Source organism: Cibotium barometz, chromosome 6, assembly GCF_041138505.1.
Source record: "Cibotium barometz isolate CiBa-2024 chromosome 6, ASM4113850v1, whole genome shotgun sequence".
In the NCBI taxonomy this organism is placed as follows: domain Eukaryota; kingdom Viridiplantae; phylum Streptophyta; class Polypodiopsida; order Cyatheales; family Cibotiaceae; genus Cibotium; species Cibotium barometz.
Genome location: NC_141051.1, coordinates 39,104,680 through 39,123,110, shown reverse-complemented (window position 1 = coordinate 39,123,110; position 18,431 = coordinate 39,104,680). Strand labels below are relative to the sequence as shown.

Below are 18,431 nucleotides of genomic sequence, written 5' to 3'. Positions count from 1 at the left end.
CAAACCTAGACTCGTTTTTTTCATCGCAAAGAAGCCATCTCTCTCACGTATAAAAAAAAAACCCCAAACCTGAGTTGGTTTGCTCTTCGTTATCTACACATTTTCAAACCTTGACTTGGTTTTCTCATTGCAAACACAACAAGAGAACCAGAGCATAGCCGCATCCACAATCGCACACCAACAACGGAAATTTGAGATTTCAAATGTTCCTAGCGCGGCTATGCATGCGGCTAGGGGGGCACAGCTACAACCGTGTAGTAGCCATGCTTATAGCCGCACTGCAATCTGCAACAAAAAATATGTGGATAGAAGTGGAGAGATGTCTCGTGGAGACACATCTCTCCCCTTCTGTCCCCGTTGTTTTTACATAAAACATTAAAAAAACCCAAAAAAAAAATCATACACTACATGAGCATTACAATACTTCGCAAATGTCATTATATTCTATATTCTTCGTCCCCAAAAAATTGCATAAGTTGATTAAGTCCAAAAAGACCATATATAAAATAATGGATAATCAAAATCTATGGAGTTAGGGGAAAACATTTTGATTATTATCGCCTCTTACAGGTCCATCCTCTTCTCTTACATTTCCATTACTTCTCAGTTGTACATGGGCATAGTTTACAATAACATGGTTTGTAGTAACATGATCCTAAAACACAACAAAACTAGCACAAGTGAAACTTAGTTTTGAAAAAACATAGAGGTTATAGTTTTAGAAATGTTCTTACTTACCATGCTTGCCAAGCATGGCCTCTAGAAATAACAATCTATCTTTCATCTTGCACCCTTTCAAAGAGAGCTTCCAAACACCGTTGTACTGCAAAATCATATTCGTCCTACATATAAGGGAGGTGGTCCACTGCTTCAAGCCATAGATATACAAACAAATGAGAATTATGTTGTTATGAGGTAACTTTTTTTAAAAAGATAAGATACAGTTTGAGACAATATACTTACAAAGACTATTGGGATATCTACTCCTCCGTCATGTGTAACATCGCACTGCAAGTTTTTTGCCATCTATCCATGCATAAACATAAATACTAAAAACTCCTATGCATAGTCTACATAGATCATACATATACATGCATATAAGCCTCTTATACATAATATATGTATGCATATAGGCCTCTTTATACATAGATCCCTCACATCGACGGCAATAACGGTAAATACATCACCCTTCTATAGCAAATTTGTTAGCTCATCATAGTTGGCCATGAACACAAGACCAATGTGCTCATCAAACAACACTTGATGTGAAAAATACTCGGGAGAGAGCGCTGTCTGTATCCATGCGTCTGCCCACCCTCTGAAGGCACAATCTAACCAATCACCATCCGTACATGCTCCACAAAAGCATGCAAACCATCATGTGTGAATCATAGGGACCGCCATGCACATGCTCCTGATGGAATAATGCAAGCCCAAGGTGCCTAGTACTATGTCACAATCATGTGAGTCTCTACGGTCAAAAGGCCACCATCCACACATCAAAAAAATCTCTTGACAATCCAAGCATCACACGAGGGATATGATGATGCTGCACTCCCACACAAATGTTGAGGGAACACCACTCAACCACATGGCATGCATCTCTAAACTGCTCAGCATCTCGTTGCAATTAATGATGTCTCAAAAAAGCAAGTTTCACACACGCATCCGCACCATCATGCTCACCCTTCCCATGATCCATCTCAAAGAAGCTCCAAATCACAAGCATACTAGATGGCACATGCCACTTATAAACCCATAAAAAATAAGTCTTCGTTATTGTTTTCTTTAAGATGTTCTAGTGAACTTAGGTTATTTATGGATCCTTACTATAAGAGAATGAGAACATAGCCGCGCAAACTACACAGAGATGGAAGTGAGAGGGACCATGGACGAATTTACGATCTGGCGAGGTTTACGCGGCTATATGCGCGGATATATTGACATAGACACGCTTATATGCGCGTCTATAAGCGCATCTATACTGATATAGATGCGAGTATAGACGCGCTCTGTTTAAAAAAAATTTGAATAATCTCGCATCGACGCCGCAACTATTTTCGCTTCCCCTTTGCTCCCTCTGCTATATCTCTTCCTCATGATGGCTGCACCTCTCCTCACAAAGTCTCCTCTTAAGTCTCCTCCCAAGTCTCCTCCCAAGGACGATTCCTCACAAGGTAATCTCTATCCCACTTGTCTCTTCCACCTCTTCATATATTCATGGTTTTTTTTTTTTCGAGAAAAGATCCTTTCATTAGTTATATAAAAACACCCGTAGGGCTACAAAAGATCTCTCCTCCTCCTAAGAGAGATAGAGCAGCGAATACACCATGGCAACCCGGGAGACTCTCCCTAGGTGCTGCAAAATACAAGCATCAGTGCAAAGAACTGAGTGGCTAAATCATACAATAGGGGGGGGGAAGAGCCAAACGGTGGCCTGTAGTGCCAACGGGGGGATCCCGTGTGTAAGGTGTAGAAAGGGCCACAGCGCCAAGTGGTGTGAAAGGCCTGGCGCCATAAGATCGCCTCATCCGAGTCTCCCCGGATGCGGTCGTACTGTCCTCGCAGGGTGTGGATCAACTCCTGCCAAATCCCCCGTACAGTCTTTGCTGGTGGCTCCAATCTCCCCTCAAAGGCCGTAAAGCACCGGGCCCTCCAGGTGAACCAGATGGTGAGGCTGCTGAGGAGCTCCCATCGTAAATCCCTCTTCTGTGTCCAGCTGGCGGACGAGAAATCCGGTGCCGGAACCAGGCGAGGCTGGCCCCTAATAAATCTGATGTCCTGACTGCCCTGCTCCATCTCATAGCCCATAGCAGGCCCTGACGAAGTCGACCAAGCAGCAGCACCCCACGTAAACATACCCTCTGGAGAGAGGGGGGCCAGAATACGCAGCATCCGCAGCCAAATCTGCTGTGCCTGAGGGCAGTCCCAAAGACAGTGTCTCTGTGTCTCCATAGGGTGACCGCATCGGACGCAGGCCGCCGGAAGACCGCTGTAAACAAGCCAAGTGCCAACTGCTGAGCCCCTGTGGGCGACCAGCGCCACTGAAAAGCCGAGATCCTGCAGGCCTGCCGACTAGCCCAGAGCCGAGCCCAGAAATCCTCCAGGAACTCCTGTGAGAGTCCCTGTAGTCGCCAATGCCCCGCTGCTGCTGGAGAAACCGTCCTCCTCGCCGTCAAAATATGCCGTCCCAACCGAACAGTATACTGGAAAAAGGTGATCTCTGTGGCCTCAAGGGATGCATAAGGATCATGCCACTCGTACTCCCCGGGTTCCCACTGTAGCCGGGCCAAGGGGCGCGCTGCATATGCCCATATGCGCCAATCCGGGAGCACATCAGCAGGGTCGGGGTCAATATGCCACTTCCGGGAAGCGGCGGCCACTACCCGAATCCTCTGAAAGGTGCACTCTACAACCAAAGGCGACTCCACCTCCACTCTCTGGAGTCTACCCTCATCCTGAATCTCATAGTAGAGGCATCTGCCATCCTCAGTGATAGCTCTGACAGCAATCAGGATCTCCAACTGTGTAAAGGCTCCCATCCACCGTGGGGCCACTGGCTCGGGAGGCGTGAACCACTCCTCTGTGAGTGCCTCCTGTATATCATCCCTCATAATCAACCCCCCTCTGAAGTGACTCAGCCTCTCCACCTGGATCTCCTCTGGTAGACTGCAGAAAGCCTGCCAGTCTCCAAAACTACGAGCTGGGCCTGCCGCTAAAGGTCCCCAGGCTAGACGAGGCCGAGAACCCAGCATATGACCCTGCTCCGTGCGAACCGCTGGGCTCCAGATGAGCGGCTGCCTGGCCCGCTCCTCAACACAGGAAGGAGGCCGCTGAGAGAGCCTCGGTCTCAGCAGCTCCCAAGCTCTCAGGATACTCAAAGCAAATCTGTCCTCCCATCCTCTACTGAGGCCTGTCCTCCTCATCTCTATGAAGATCCAGCGAATCTCTGGTGCTTAAGTACCCCCTGCTGGGGGCGCCCGAGCCTGTAATCGCTGCAAGAGGAGCTCTTTCCAATATATTCATGGTTTTTGAATGGTATGTTTAGAATTAGGGTTTTTGATTGGTATTCTCTTCACTCTCTCTTTCTCTCTCTCTCATGCATAAGCTTCTTATGTTTAAAATTTTTGAATGGTATTCTATTCTCTCTCTCTCTCTCTCTCTCTCTCTCTCTCTTTCTTTCTTTCTTATGCATAAACCTAAGAGGTTTATGCATAAGAGGCCTCTTATGCATAGAGGCTTATACTTAAACCTCCTTATGCATAAGGCTTAAACCTCCTTCTGTATCCATGCTATTCACACTTCTAGGATTTTATGCATAAGGCTCAAACCTCTTTCTGTATCCATGCTATTCACACTTTTAGGATTTTGTATTACTAATTCTTTTCTCAACTTTTTGTTTTGTTTTGTAGCTCTTATAAAACTCTCTTTTAACTTCACCAAAAAGAGGTAAATGCTTTTCTCTCTTTCCTCTCTTTTCAATTTTGTATGTATGCATTAGATTCTTAAGGCTTTTGTATGTATGCATTACTAATCCTTTCCTCACCCTTTTGTTGGTTTTGTAGGTCTTTTAATCTTCTCTTTCAACATCACCAAAAAAGGTAAGTGCTTTCCTATCTTTTTATCCTCTCTTTCCTCTATTTTTATCTACCAAAAAGAGGAGGTTTGTTTTGTAGGTTCGCTATGCATAGAGCTTAATCTATGAGTAGAGCTCTAATCATAGAGCTTAATCTATGCATTAAGCTCTATTCGTAGAGCTTAATATATAGATTAAGCTCTATGCATGCATTCATAATACGTAGAGATCTATGCATAGATTAAGCTCTATGCATAGAACTCTATGCATGCATTAAGCTCTATGCATAGAGCTCTATACATGCATAAAGCTTAATCTTTTAGATTTTGTATGTATGCATTAGGTTCTTAGGGCTTTTGTATGTATGCATTACTAATCCTTTCCTCACCCTTTTGTTTGTTTTGTAGATCTTCTAATCTTCTCTTTCAACATCACCAAAAAGAGATAAGTGCTTTCCTCTCTTTCTTATCTTTTTATCCTCTCTTTCCTCTATTTTTATCTACCAAAAAGAGAGGTTTTGTTTTGTAGGTCGTCTATGCATAGAGCTTAATCTATGAATAGAGCTCTAATCATAGAGCTTAATCTATGCATTAAGCTCTATGCATACGGCTTTATGCATGCATAGAGCTTAATCTATGCATGCATGCTTAATGCATAGTGCCGAAGTACGGTTATTTTAGGCTTGCATGGCTTGCATAGTGCTTTATGCATAAGCCTCATGCATAGCTTTATGCATAAGGCCTCATGCATGCTTTATGCATAAGCCTTATGAGTAATGCTTTATGCATAAGGCCTCATGCATAGCTGTATACTTAAATCTTTATGCATAAGGCCTCATGCATGCTTTATGCATAAGCTTTAGCATAGCTTGCATAAGGCTTACATAGCGGCATAGTTTACATAAGGCTTGCATAGCAGCATAGCTTGCATAAGCTTTTGTATGTATGCATTACTAATCCTTTCCTCACCCTTTTGTTGGTTTTCTAGGTCCTCTAAACCTCTCTTTCAACATCACACAAAAAAGAGATAAGTGCTTTTCTATCTTTCCTCTATTATCATTGCACCCTTGGGTGTTGGGGATTCGTTTTGTAGGTTTGTGCATAAGCTTTATGCATAATTCTTTATGCATAAGCTCTATGCATAATGCTCATGCATACTTTATGCATAAGCCTCATGCATAGCTTTATGCATAAAGCCTCATGCATGCTTTATGCATAAGCTTTATGTATAAGCCTCATGCATAGCTTTATGCATAAAGCCTCGTACATAAGGCCTCATGCATGCTTTATGCATAAGCTTTATGTATAAGGCCTCATGCATAGTTTTATGCTTAAGGCCTCATGCTTAAAGCCTTATGCATAATGCTTTATGCATAAGGCCTCATACATAAATCATTATGCTTAAAGCTTTATGCATAAGGCCTCATGCATGCTTTATGCATAAGCTTTAGCATAGCTTCCATAGCGACGTAGTTTGCATAAGGCTTGCATAGCGACATAGCTTGCATAAGCTTTTGTATGTATGCATTACTAATCCTTTCCTCACCCTTTTGTTGATTTTGTAGGTTCTCTAATCCTCTCTTTCAACATCACGAAAAAGAGATAAGTGTTTTTCTATCTTTCCTCTATTATTATTGCACCCTTGGGTGCTGGGGATTTGTTTTGTAGGTTTGCATATAAGCTTTATGCATAAGCTTTATACATGCTTTATGCATAATACTCATGTATGCTTTATGCATAAGCCTCATGCATAGGGTTTATGCATAAGATCTCATGCATGCTTTATGGATAAACTTTAGCATAGCTTGCATAAGGCTTAGGGCTTGCAAGGGGCTTGCATAGCGGCATAGCTTGCATACGCTTTTGTGTAAAGCACATTATGGTGGGACCAAAAAGCAGTGCCCTAAACGCCAACCACTTCATCATGGTCACGTTGCACCTCTTCCACTTTCCTCACCAATGCCAACCACTCCTCTCATCCCAGCCTCACGACAACTGAGCACCACCCAATGCCGTCTGGCCTTTGCTACCTCACCTGGATGAGCTCCTAGCAACTCTCCTTACCAATTACATCACCAATCTCTTACAGTCCCACTTAGCATGGTGGATCCACCCATTCAAGGGAAGGTCCCGACACGTCGCTTCCAAGCTTCACCTTCGACTTCTCCTCCTCTTCATGAGCCGCCACTAGGATAGCAACACGTGTCTGGTCATGCTCACCCCCTCTTACACGTGGATGGTGGCACACCCTTAGTTTTCGGTAGCTTGCCTCTCTTAACCGAAGATCCAATTTCTTTTCTTGGCGCCGCCCACAGTCCACGCCATGTCAAAGTTCTCCAACTGTCTTGGTCGCCAATACTATCCCTATATCTTCTCCACTGACACAAGGAGCCGCCTCTTCTCCCCCACAACAGACCATGCAAGCTCCTCCCTGCCCCTTGCCAATTTAGATCCCGAGCTATCATCTTCGTCTGATGAAATACTCCCACAGCGGTACTGTTCCTTACAAGATGTCTACGCTCAGCTGACTCTCTGACGATTGAGAAGGCCCTTTCAGGACCTGCAGCCAAACAGTGGCATCATGCAATGGATGTCGAGCACAGTTCCCTGCTGCAGAACAGCACATGGAGCCTTGTTGATATTCCTCATGGTCGCAAGCCGATTACCTGCAAATGGATCTTGAGGTGCAAGCTCAATCCCGATGGATCGTCACTCACTACAAAGCAAGGTTGGTGGCTTGAGGTTTTTCACAAACCCCCGTCTTCGACTATGAGGAGACGATCTCTCCAGTCCTGGAATGACCTCCTTCAGTCTCCTGCTGGCTCTTTCTACCCACTTTGATTATCATCTGCACCAACTTGATGTAAAGACTTCCTTCCTTCATGGTGACCTCGTTGAGGAGATCTACATGGTGCAACCACCACTTTATCAATCTTCTGTGGATCCTCATCAAGTTTTCCGCCTGCACAAACCAATGTATGGCCTCAAGCAATCTTCCCGACAGTGGTACATGAGGTTTCATCAGTTCATGATTGACAAAGGCTACGCAATCCTACAGACGGAGCCAAACATTTATACACGCCAGACTCACTCAAGTCACCATTCTTATTCTAGACATTTATGTGGATGATATTCTCTTACTCAGTAATAGGGAGCATGCTCTTAATGTGGCCAAGGCTGAAATCTCCATGGTTTTCCCCATCACGGATGGTGGACCTATCTCCTACTGTCTCGGCATACAGGTCAAAAGATATGCTTCCAAAGGCACCATTTTCTTATCCCAATCCAGCTTCGTTGAGGAGGTTTTGTGGTGCTACAACATGGCCTTCATGTGCCTATGGCTTCAAGTGTAAAGCTTACAGCTGATATGGTGCCCAAATCTACAGATGAGGCTCGCTTCATGAGCACGGTGCCATACATGCATGTCCTTGGCAGCATCCGGTACCTGGTCACTTGATACCTGCTTTGTAGTGGGTTTTCTCTCCCGGTTTATGCAAAGTCATGGCCCCTGCATTGGCAAGCCTTAAAGAGCCTTTTGTGTTATCTCCAAGCTACCAAATCCCTCTCCTTAACCTAGTGCCATTCAAATCATATTCAACCCACTCTTATTGGTTGGTCTGATGCTGACTGGGGGGAGATTTGTCCACTCGCTGATCCACCACAGGATATGTCTTTACCCTATCCAATGGTGCAGTCTCATGGCAAAGTAAGAAATAAAATTCAATTGCCTTGTCATCAACTGAGGCCGAGTATGTAGATGCTTCCAGCACCTTGCGTGAAGGAATCTTGATACAGCGACTTCTTCAAGAGCTATGTGTCATCAAAACCATCCCATTCACACTTCACTCTAATAATCAGTCAGCAATTTTTTTGGCTAACAACCCCAAACATTCAGAGAAAACAAAGTATGTAGATGTGAGATATCACTTCATCAAGGATCTCATATCTAATGGTCAGATGCATTTGGAGTATGTGCCCACAAGTGAAGTGTGGGTTGATCACTTAACTAAATCAGTTTCAAAGATCAAGCGTGAAGAAAGTAACAAACACACTGGCTTACAGTAAAGTCAATTTTAAGGGGGTGTGTTAAGGTTTGACCTTAGTCAACCTTAGATAAAATTTACTTTATGTTAAAGTAGTTTATTAGGCAACTTAGGTTTATTTTACATAAGCACAACAATTAGCTCAACGGTTCAAACCGTTTGTAACAAACTCCTTGTATAAATCGCCCTCATCGGTTCATAGTCAAGCAAGTCTTTATGCGCACTCTGAGCCTCTGTTAGTCTACAGTAACTTTCACAGAATCAGAGTCGGAGAAGCCAACCAAGGAGATGCCTAGAAAAACGATAAGTCCTACGAGAAGGTGCCACAAAGATTCCGGAGCACACGGAGTGCTGCTAACCAATGAAGGGAGCACTAAAATATTGGCTCAAGATGGAAACATCATAAAAGATGTTAGGCCTATTGTTGGAAAGGTAATAAAAACTTCTCAAAAGATTTTGGCTTGCAACATAATAGTTAGTAAGCCTATATGCCAGTCTCTTGTCAAATTTTTTCAAAATCTTTCTTAAACCAGTTGCATTTATCTCAGCAGCCTGAGAAGTTGCATTCCCACAGCTAGATATGCTTGGACACAGTCAGCAATATGAGATTGATCTCCACTTTCTTTGACCAGTTCTCGCTCTTCACCAAGTGCTTCCAAGCGTGCCACAAGAAATCCTTGTTGCTCTAGTAAAAATAACACAATTTTTTCGATCTGTTACAAATATATATATATATACATATACATATATATATACATATATACATATATATATACATATATACATACATATATACATATATACATATGTATATATACATACATATATACATATATACATACATATATACATATATACATATATATATATATATATATATATATATATATATATATATATATGTAGTTAGTTAGTTATAGTTGAAAACTTGCATTTCTTTAACTTTCGTTCATCACTCAGTTGTGTCATTCTTAAAGTGATAAGATTTTCTTGCCTATTAAAACACACAAGTGCACAAAGTCACCAAAATTAAGTGGGTTTTGTGATGTTATTAAGTTTGAAGACATGTACACTTTATTTAATGTAAGAAAATCATGTCTAAGGATTATAAGCTGAGAAGAAACAACTGAAGAGGAATGGTATGCTTAGTTCTATCACCGAGTAGGTATTAAAATTTCAAATGAACTACACATCTTAGCTCACCTGCCAGTCCAGCAGCCTTGTAAACTCTCTGCGTACTTGTTCTTCTCCACTTCCTCCCTGACCTTGAAGATATCTCTTCAGCTTTTTCTTCATCATTTTGTAGCTAATGTAATACCTAGAGAAGTACCAAAATCCTGTAAGACATTCTCTAGTAAGCTTGGCCATGCATACACCACAACTTTCTAAAATGCTAATTAATATAAATAGTCTATTCACTTTTTGATCAAATAAATTGACATTCAACAAATAATATCCAAAAAGCAAACATTGAACAAAATAGCAGCTAGACTTACTGTTCCCACTCTGGACTTTGCAGTTCCCGCAACTTCTTGCCAAATCCTACCATTTTCAGCTGCAACCAAAAAAAAAAAAAAAAAAAAGTTTAAAAGCAGCTCCACAATGCCTTCCCTCTCTGGTCAGGAACAAAATTAACCTGAAACAAACAAAATATTGACAACATAGTGGTTAACAACACTTCAGCACTCAATGTACAGTATGCAAACCGCACAGGTTCAAAAAGTTCTAATCATGGAAAATAACTTTAACTACACTTTTTCTTGATACATAAATTCATACAGATATATACACTTTATATATAAAAAAATCTCCAGAAATACACAATCTAGCTCATGGACACATCTAACATCTCACATCATCCATCAAATAAATGAATGGAGAGTAAAACCATAATTCACAACTTTCAAGTGTGTGTATGTGATGTTCCACTCAGTGCTGCATAAAGCAGGGACTGGGAACAATTATCGAAGTAAATCTCATAGTTGAACAGCAATCAGTATGTATGATGTTTTCCAAGATTTAGAAAAAACGTATGCAGTTTACTACGGAATTCATGGACAGAAATCACTCCCTCAATCTCAGCATTTTCAAGGCCTACATTGCATATAAGCTACTTCATCCAAGGCTGTACTTCAAACTGCACTCACGTCATATACTCCATTGGCAAAACAGCCTGAGATGCATTTGCCTGCATGGCGGCCTTGAGAAAGAGAGCCACTCTGAGGGAAACTATCATTCTCACGTATGAAGACATGCCATGCCACCTATGCAAATAATGTCTTCAAAAAATCCAATGGGTCTGTGAAGCAAAAAAGTAGTACATAAATCCATGAGAATATTGAATCATCAAAAACTGAAAATAAAATAAAACAAAATATGGCTATCTATCTTGATAACATGTGAAAGATACAGATATATCATGGGCTCATGTGGGTACAATAAGAGATCACAAATACATCATGGGGGTACAGTGAGGAGAAGAGTAGGTAAGACATCATTATCATCCATCAAGAATGTCCAGGATGGGTAAATGTAGGGCCTCAAAGAGGCTCCCGGTATCCACTGCCCATTGGGGGGCATCTCCCCGTTGACATAAAATCCCCTGAATCTGAAGTTGTCATCTGTAGGTCCGCCAGGCGGGAGTGTGCCTGGAGTGTCTGGCCCGCCACAGCTGATGGGTTGCCTAGGGTGACTCCTAAAGGCCATGATGGTGCAGGCCCCAACTGTTTGTGTCGTCTGGTCCTCCTTGGGGGATCCTTGGAATACAATCTCCCTAGGGATACTCGTCTATAGTGGAGCCCTCCTATATCACCTCGAAGAACCTGGTGATGGTGGCATAAAAAGTCGGGGGCCATTATTACAGTAGATGTTTAGTGAAATTTGTGCACTCTATATTGTCCCACATTTGCACAGACAGCACTCCTAGCCAATGCCTGTGCTTCAAGAACAAGACAGACTTACAGACTAGCTTACAGGTGGCTTCGTGGATATACACCTCTTCCTTTTCATCAATTCTCAGTTTCTAGGGCATAGAAGTTCCTTTTGACTACGCTGCCCTTGCCCCCCCACGCCCCGCGCCCCGGATTCATGAGCATGTGAATCATCTTTGGAGGATGTCTAAATCCTTGCCTTGGTGGAAAGCAGCATTGTGAAGGATATGGATGAGCAAATTGCCCTTGAACCAACGATTGTTTCTATGGAGATGTATTATGGGTGTTTCTATGGAGATGTATTATGGGTGTTTTTCCAACAGGGATTCTTTTGGCACATAGACACATTGCTTCAGCCTCGTGTAGGCGATGCTCTCACCCATATGAGATGGTGCCCCATCTTTTATGGTACTGCTTTCTCTCTCGAGCCCTCCTGATCAGATTGTCAGGGGGCCCACAGGCACGATTTCCATGCAGACTTTTTGGGAGGAAGTCTTGGCTTTTTGGTCAACTCTCTCCACCATTGCCAGCCTATGCTCTGTGTGCGCATGTGTGCGTGTGCATAAATTGTATAATGAAACCTTGCAGTTTCGTAACCATTTTCATTTCCTAGTTTCAAACCACTTCAATGTATGTTTCCATTATGCACCCATGGTTTCTTTTTACTGAATTGCCAATGGTGGCTGCATCTACGCAAATGCAAATAAAATGTTGGCTATAATTAGTGATGACCCTGCTGAAACAACATTCTTTGCTCGATCACCAAGTTGGTCTGATTGTGTTACAAAACCTCAAGACCTTCCTTGACTTGGGTGCAATTTTAAGAGTCCACCCAAAAGCGAGTTCTGTCAGATCGAAGGGGAGAAGATGCATCCATGTTGAGGATGGGCTCTTTTAGCCGCCCAATAGCGTGGTGAGCCCGGATGCAACTCAACTTGTCTCATCTCCCAAATGCCTTGCCTTGTTTACTTACATTGCTTATATAACGCCATTTTGTGAAGGGGGAGGAATCCGTGTAGAAGCATACATGCATGCATATATAAATCATAGAAGCATGCATGCATGCATACATTTCGTGAAGGTGTACAATCATACATGCATGCATACATAAATCATAGAAACAGTTTTCTAGAATATCTGCAATCTGTGCATAGTTTTTGGCCTGCGTATGTAGCCGTGTCCCGCATATGAGGCAAGCAACCCTGCCTCCGAGCAATGCAAACTCAAGCCCTATTTTAAGTAAATGCAGGTATTTGTCTTCAGGGACAGAAATGTAACTTAGCTTTCAACAATCATATGTTCGAGCTATTCCTGTGAAGCGCTGCTAGTGCTACTCCTACATGTGGGTCGATTACTCGAGTTTGCCTTTTTAGCCTGCATGCTCAGAGAAGACTTTTCATTAAATGTAGCCTGCAAGGTTTTCCACATCTAGTTTAGAGGCTTGGGCCACTCCTCTCATGCTCCACCATGACAGGGTTAAGAGTCTTATACACAGAAAAAAAAAACCTGCAAACTATGGGTACCTTTCCAACCCACAGAGAAATAAATTAGAAGAAGAAAAAATCACCCACAGTTTGGAGGTTGCGAGCTCCACAATACTTACAATTTGCTTGCTGCTGTGTAGCAACTGGTCCAACAACCGTGCATCGAACCTGCAACATATTTTCTCAATTCCTCAAACCTGTACTTTTTTTTTTGGAGAGTTTTATTCCTAAGAAATTCTATTTGGAGAGCTTAATTAATATTATTGCTATTTTAGTGCCGACTAATATTTCGTCAATTCCTGCAATTTTTTTGGGAGAGTTTAATTATTGTTATTATTATTATTATTATACTTTATTCCACTAATCCTCGACTGTGATTAATTAATGCAGCCAGTTTCTTTGAAAAAGCAGGAAGACGCTGTGTGCGGGGAGACGCTGCTGCGCCAATTTTATGAGATAGTCTCAGACAAATTGAGCTATGGCGAGTGGCTTTTTCTGAGGGACAGCTTCGTAATTATGCATCTGCCACTAGTATCAGTGCTTGAAAAAAAACTCTTTCCCAAAACTTACAAAACCTTCACCTACAAATCTGAGAAATTATTAATAAAGATTTTTTAAAATTTGAAGGTTTTTGTTCTACAACCTCTCAAAATTTACAGGTATTTATTTATACCTTTAAATTTTAATTTTAAAAGTATTTTTAAAATTTTGAAGGTGCAATTACACTGCACTCGGGTTTTTTAGGCACATTTTTCCGTACACTGACTAGTATGTGACCCGCTCGTTACTTCTACGACAAAAAGTTTTTGCTTGCATTCATGTGTGTGTGTGTGAGCACTTGTGTCTGTGCATGCACATGTGAGGGTATGTTTCTCAAAAAATATATGTGCACACACTTACACTCAAGTGTGTTGGTCCATGTACGTGTGAATATGTGTGCTCATGCATGATTGCAAGTGTGTGTGTATTTATATATAATATTACCAAAAAAAAGTGTGTATTTATATACATATATAAATACATACATACACACACACTATATATATATAACACTATATATATATATATATATATATATATATATATATATATAAAGTTCATAAATATGATCCACCTCACACACAAACCCACCCCACACACACATGCATGTGCAACAATACATCTTTGACACATCATGCCATGTTCACACATATAAATCTTTATATCAAATACATCTACATTTGCCTGTGTTTATCTGTGTACACCCTTTTGAGTGTGGTATACATTTATGTGTATTTGTGTGTGTGTGTGTATGTGTGTGAGAGAGAGAGAGAGAGGAAGAGAGAGAGAGAGGGTATGAGAGAGAGAGAGAGAGAGAGAGAGGGTACATTTATGTGTATTTGTGTGTGTGTGTGTGTGTGAGTAGGGTATTGTGACACGAAGTTGGGGTTTGGACTTCGGTCATTTCTTAGAATCAAAACACACTTGTATGAAACCTCACAGTCTCCTCGCCTCCCTTTCTCTCCCTAGGTTAAGATAAAGATATACACATCAAAGGTGAGATCATAATTCATGGAAGAGAAGATGAAAGGCTCCAGAGAAGCAAGAATTTCTGCCAGTCTTGCAGCTCCAAACAAGAGGGCGATTCTTTGTTGGAAGAAAATCTTCCGACTCAGGATTATGTGAACGGAAACATACGGGGAATATTGGTAAGGTTCATCCGTTCGAATTGGGCGATTTGGTCGGAACATATTAAAGCAAATGAATATAGCAATCACTTACAAGAGGATAAGACACATGGGGTTTACCTTTTGATAAGAGATTAGGAGAAATTAATCATGATTAAGAAGAAATAATGGTCAAAAGTCTATAAAAACAGAGACACACAGAGAGTTGCAGTTTTAAATCCATATAGGCTGTGCAAGAGAGGATTATATAGATGCGTAGAGCTTGAAGAGAGCTTCGCGTCTATATAAAAACTTTCAAAAACGGGCAACCGAGCGAAAAGTTATGAGCATTTTACTACAAGACTATATAAAACTGCCAAAATTCTATAATAACAGAGATACACAGAGAATTGCAGTTTTAAATCCATATAGGCTGTGCAATAGAGGATTAGATAGATGCGTAGAGCTTGAAGAGAGCTTCGCGCCCATATAAAAACTTTCAAAAACGGACAACCGAGCGAAAAGTTATGAGCATTTTACTACAAGACTATAAAACTGCCAAAATTCGTCTAAAAATTAGCAACTTTGGGAGAAATTCTGATCATCAATGAAGTAAGGGATTAAGAAACTAGTTACATGAGTGGAAAGAGCATAGAAAGAGCTTCCTAGCCATATGATCAATTTTAGAAACCAATACCCGAGTGATGAGTAATTACCGGTTGAAATTTGGGTATTGGACCACAAAAACTGCACTTCTCTCTCTTTGCATGAAACCTCAATTTTCACATAGCCTCTTGCCTTTCATCTCCTTCATGATTCAAGCTAGAGGGTAAGGGTTAACATTGCTCAGCAGACAATCGTAAAGATTTACCTATGGTCCCCAAAGTCTTTCCACATGCTCATTACCGCTAAAACCATTGGTACCTCCAAAGGAGGGCGGCAATAAGGCAAGGGCTACCTTGAGAAGTCACAGGCCCGCCAAGATAATAACTCCTTATCCCACTTATCATGAATCATCAAAGAGGTCCAAAATTGGGTTAAGCATGAGGAGCTAATGCTAAATGAGACATTCACATGTAAAGAGAGTGTTTGAATAAGGGTTTGAAAGATAAGAGAATGGCAATGACACAAAATGCTCAATTGAGGAGGCTCATTCCTTTGATTTGAAAGGGAGAGGAGGGCTCCTTTTATAGGTGGAGAATCACCCTCTCTTCCATTGTTACAAATTACAACATAAAAATCTTCAACCCTTCAGTGACATAAGGGTAGATGTCACCATCAATTGTCCTCTTAGGCTAAGTCTTCTATTGATTATTAAATTGAAGACTTTTTGACTTTGAGAGTGTGATGAGATAATAGCCAAGTCCAAGTGGCATGTAGGTGGAGATCCCACTTACACATGGCAGAATTCTCCTCTTCCATGTAGGCATTCTAGAAGAATCTTTCCCAATTATGCACCTACACACACTCCTCCACATGCCTGCCAAGTCCAAGTGGCATGTAGGTGGAGATCCCACTTACATATGGCGGAATTCTCCTCTTCCATGTAGGCATTCTAGAAGAATCTTTCCCAATTATGCACCTACACACACTCCTCCACATGCCTTCCACACTTCCTAACTTGTAGCCTTATGGTGAATACCATATTAATAATACAATTAAAATCCATGTGAGCATGAAGGCCCACTTTTATTTTCCACATCACTAGCCTATCTACCATACCAAAGTATTTATCAAGCATACTTGTGGCATTTACAATGTGTGCACCCTAAATCAAGTAAAACCATTATATTTGAAGAGAGAATGCTGTTATCGAGATAGCCGCCAAGCCGCTGCATCACCACGCCGTTATTCCATTGTGGGCGCCACAATATTCTTGGACAAGCTTCCACCTTATTACCATTGAGAAACCATCAAAATATGCACAAAATTGACAATGAAAGATATCAATTTTTCATGTCACATCTTTTCCCCCCCAGCAGATCCTCCATGCTTGTCTAGGGGGTCTGCAGGCCACGGTGCTCGAGGGTAGAATATCTTTAGCCGGTACTCATTGGCACGTCCGGGAACCTCCTGGCCACTTGCATCCTCTAGAAGATAGGTGTTATTTTTGAGCTTTTGCTTTATCCTGAAGGGGCCTTCCCAGCGTCGAAGAAGCTTCTTGTCTAGGCGTTTCTCCACACGGCCATCATAGCTCATGACTAAGCTTCCTTGCTTGAGTTTTGGCTTCTTCTTCTTCCTCGTGAGAGTGTCATGCCTTGCCTTGCGCCGTTGTTGTGCAGCCTCCAAATTTTGAAGTGTCTGAAGTCGCCTCTCATCCAAGATCTCCAGTTGTGCTAGGCGTTGGGCATGTGTTTCTTCTTCATTATTCAAGCGTGCAAAAGATGTGCGAAGGCTTGTGATTTCCAATTCTATTGGCAAAATAACCTCCATTCCATAAACTAATTGAAAAGGTGTGAAACCAAGAGAGAGTTTGTGAGTTGTCCTATAGGCCCATAGGACCTCTAGCAAATGCACATCCCACTTTCTCTTCATAGTATCCACTAGCTTAGACAAAGATCCACAAAGCAGTCCATTAGTTTTTTCTACTAAACCATTACATTGGGGATAATAGGGAGTTGACATAGCATGCTTTATTTTTAATTTCTGCACCAAAGCTTCAATCAAGTCATTCTTGAAAGACCTCCCCCCCCATCCGTAAGGATTTCTAATGGACACCCAAATCGGGCACATATGTATTCCCTGAGAAAGGATGCCACAGCCACCACTGCTTTATTATTGAACATTGCCTTTGCTTCTGCCCACCTTGTTGCATAATCTGTGGCCACCAATATGTAATACTTCCCATGTGAGGAACGAGGAAGTGGGCCCACAAAATCTAATGCCCACCTTTCAAATGGACCATATGCTGGGATAGGGTTTAAGGGTCCGGGAACCAATTGCTTATGCCCATATGCCTGGCATACTTCACAGCTTCTGCACCACTCATGGACATCTTTGCTGAGTCGAGGCCAATAATACCCTATGTTAAGGATCCTCCGAGTTGTGCTGGCTAAGGCAAAGTGACCTGAACATTCATGACATAATTTCATAATCCTTTTAGACTCCTCTAGGCTCACCACCCTCCTAAGAATCTTATCCTTACCTTGCTTGTAAAGAACATCCCCTAGAATTGTGTAAGGATGAGCTTTCCTGGTAAGCCTTTTCTTCTGTTGAGCATTCAATCCAGGAGGGAAGTATCCTGTATCTAAATAGTGTTGAACATCTTGGAGCTCAGGCCAACCTGTATCCATTAATGCAAGAGTAGTTACTTTGAAAGAAGCCAAGGTTTTAGTAGCCAATTCATCAGCCTTTTGATTATCCTTCCTGTTAACATGCACAAATTTACAAAACTTAAAAGTTTCTTTCAACTCCATTTCCCTTTTATACAATTCTTGGAGATTAGGACTCCTTGCCTTATATTCTCCTTTCATTTGTCGGATGACCAATTGTGAATCCCCTTTAACCTCTACCTCTTCAATTCCATCTTTTATGCAATCTTCTAATCCCCAAATTAATGCATTGTACTCAGCCACATTATTTGATATAGCCTTTGGAAATTCCCTACCCTTGGCCCATACCTCTTTTCCTTCTGGATCAAATAAAACTATCCCCCCAGCCCCACATTGCCTGGAAGGGCTAAAGGCTCCATCAAAATGCATAGTGAAAGCAGTTGGTGGTGTCTCCAAATCTTCATACACTTCTTCCTTTGCT

The 18,431-nt window shown here is 41.8% G+C and overlaps 1 protein-coding gene across 10 annotated transcripts; it reads right to left on the bottom strand.

Annotated features, from left to right (window-relative positions):
• Positions 1–466: 466 nt before the first annotated feature.
• Positions 467–13,286, bottom strand: LOC147637723 (SPX domain-containing membrane protein OsI_08463-like). 10 transcript variants are annotated; one of them, XM_086799548.1, is made up of 8 exons: positions 13,152–13,257; positions 12,827–12,922; positions 10,766–10,917; positions 10,115–10,173; positions 9,822–9,936; positions 964–1,026; positions 739–865; positions 480–655 (listed from the first exon to the last, which is right to left on the bottom strand). In XM_086799548.1, the coding sequence occupies exons 4-8, from the start codon at positions 10,165–10,167 to the stop codon at positions 597–599; spliced, it is 417 nt and encodes a 138-aa protein (XP_086655674.1). In that variant the 5' UTR covers positions 10,168–10,173; positions 10,766–10,917; positions 12,827–12,922; positions 13,152–13,257; the 3' UTR covers positions 480–596. The 10 variants fall into 10 exon arrangements, 9 of the variants coding, with proteins under 9 accessions (XP_086655680.1, XP_086655676.1, XP_086655677.1 ...); XM_086799550.1 differs by lacking the exon at positions 10,766–10,917 and having other exon boundaries at positions 470–655; XM_086799551.1 differs by lacking the exon at positions 12,827–12,922 and having other exon boundaries at positions 478–655; positions 964–1,008; positions 13,152–13,266.
• Between the last annotated feature and the right edge of the window lie 5,145 nt (positions 13,287–18,431).

Bases quoted from the DNA above. Each gene is read 5' to 3' on its own strand.
- LOC147637723 (XM_086799549.1), bottom strand. From the start codon at position 10,167: ATGGTAGGATTTGGCAAGAAGTTGCGGGAACTGCAAAGTCCAGAGTGG. The intron at 9,937-10,114 runs GTAAGTCTAGCT...GTACTTCTCTAG, and splicing joins CAAAGTCCAGAGTGGGAACA to GTATTACATTAGCTACAAAA. The intron at 866-963 runs GTAAGTATATTG...GGCTTGAAGCAG, and splicing joins TAGATATCCCAATAGTCTTT to TGGACCACCTCCCTTATATG.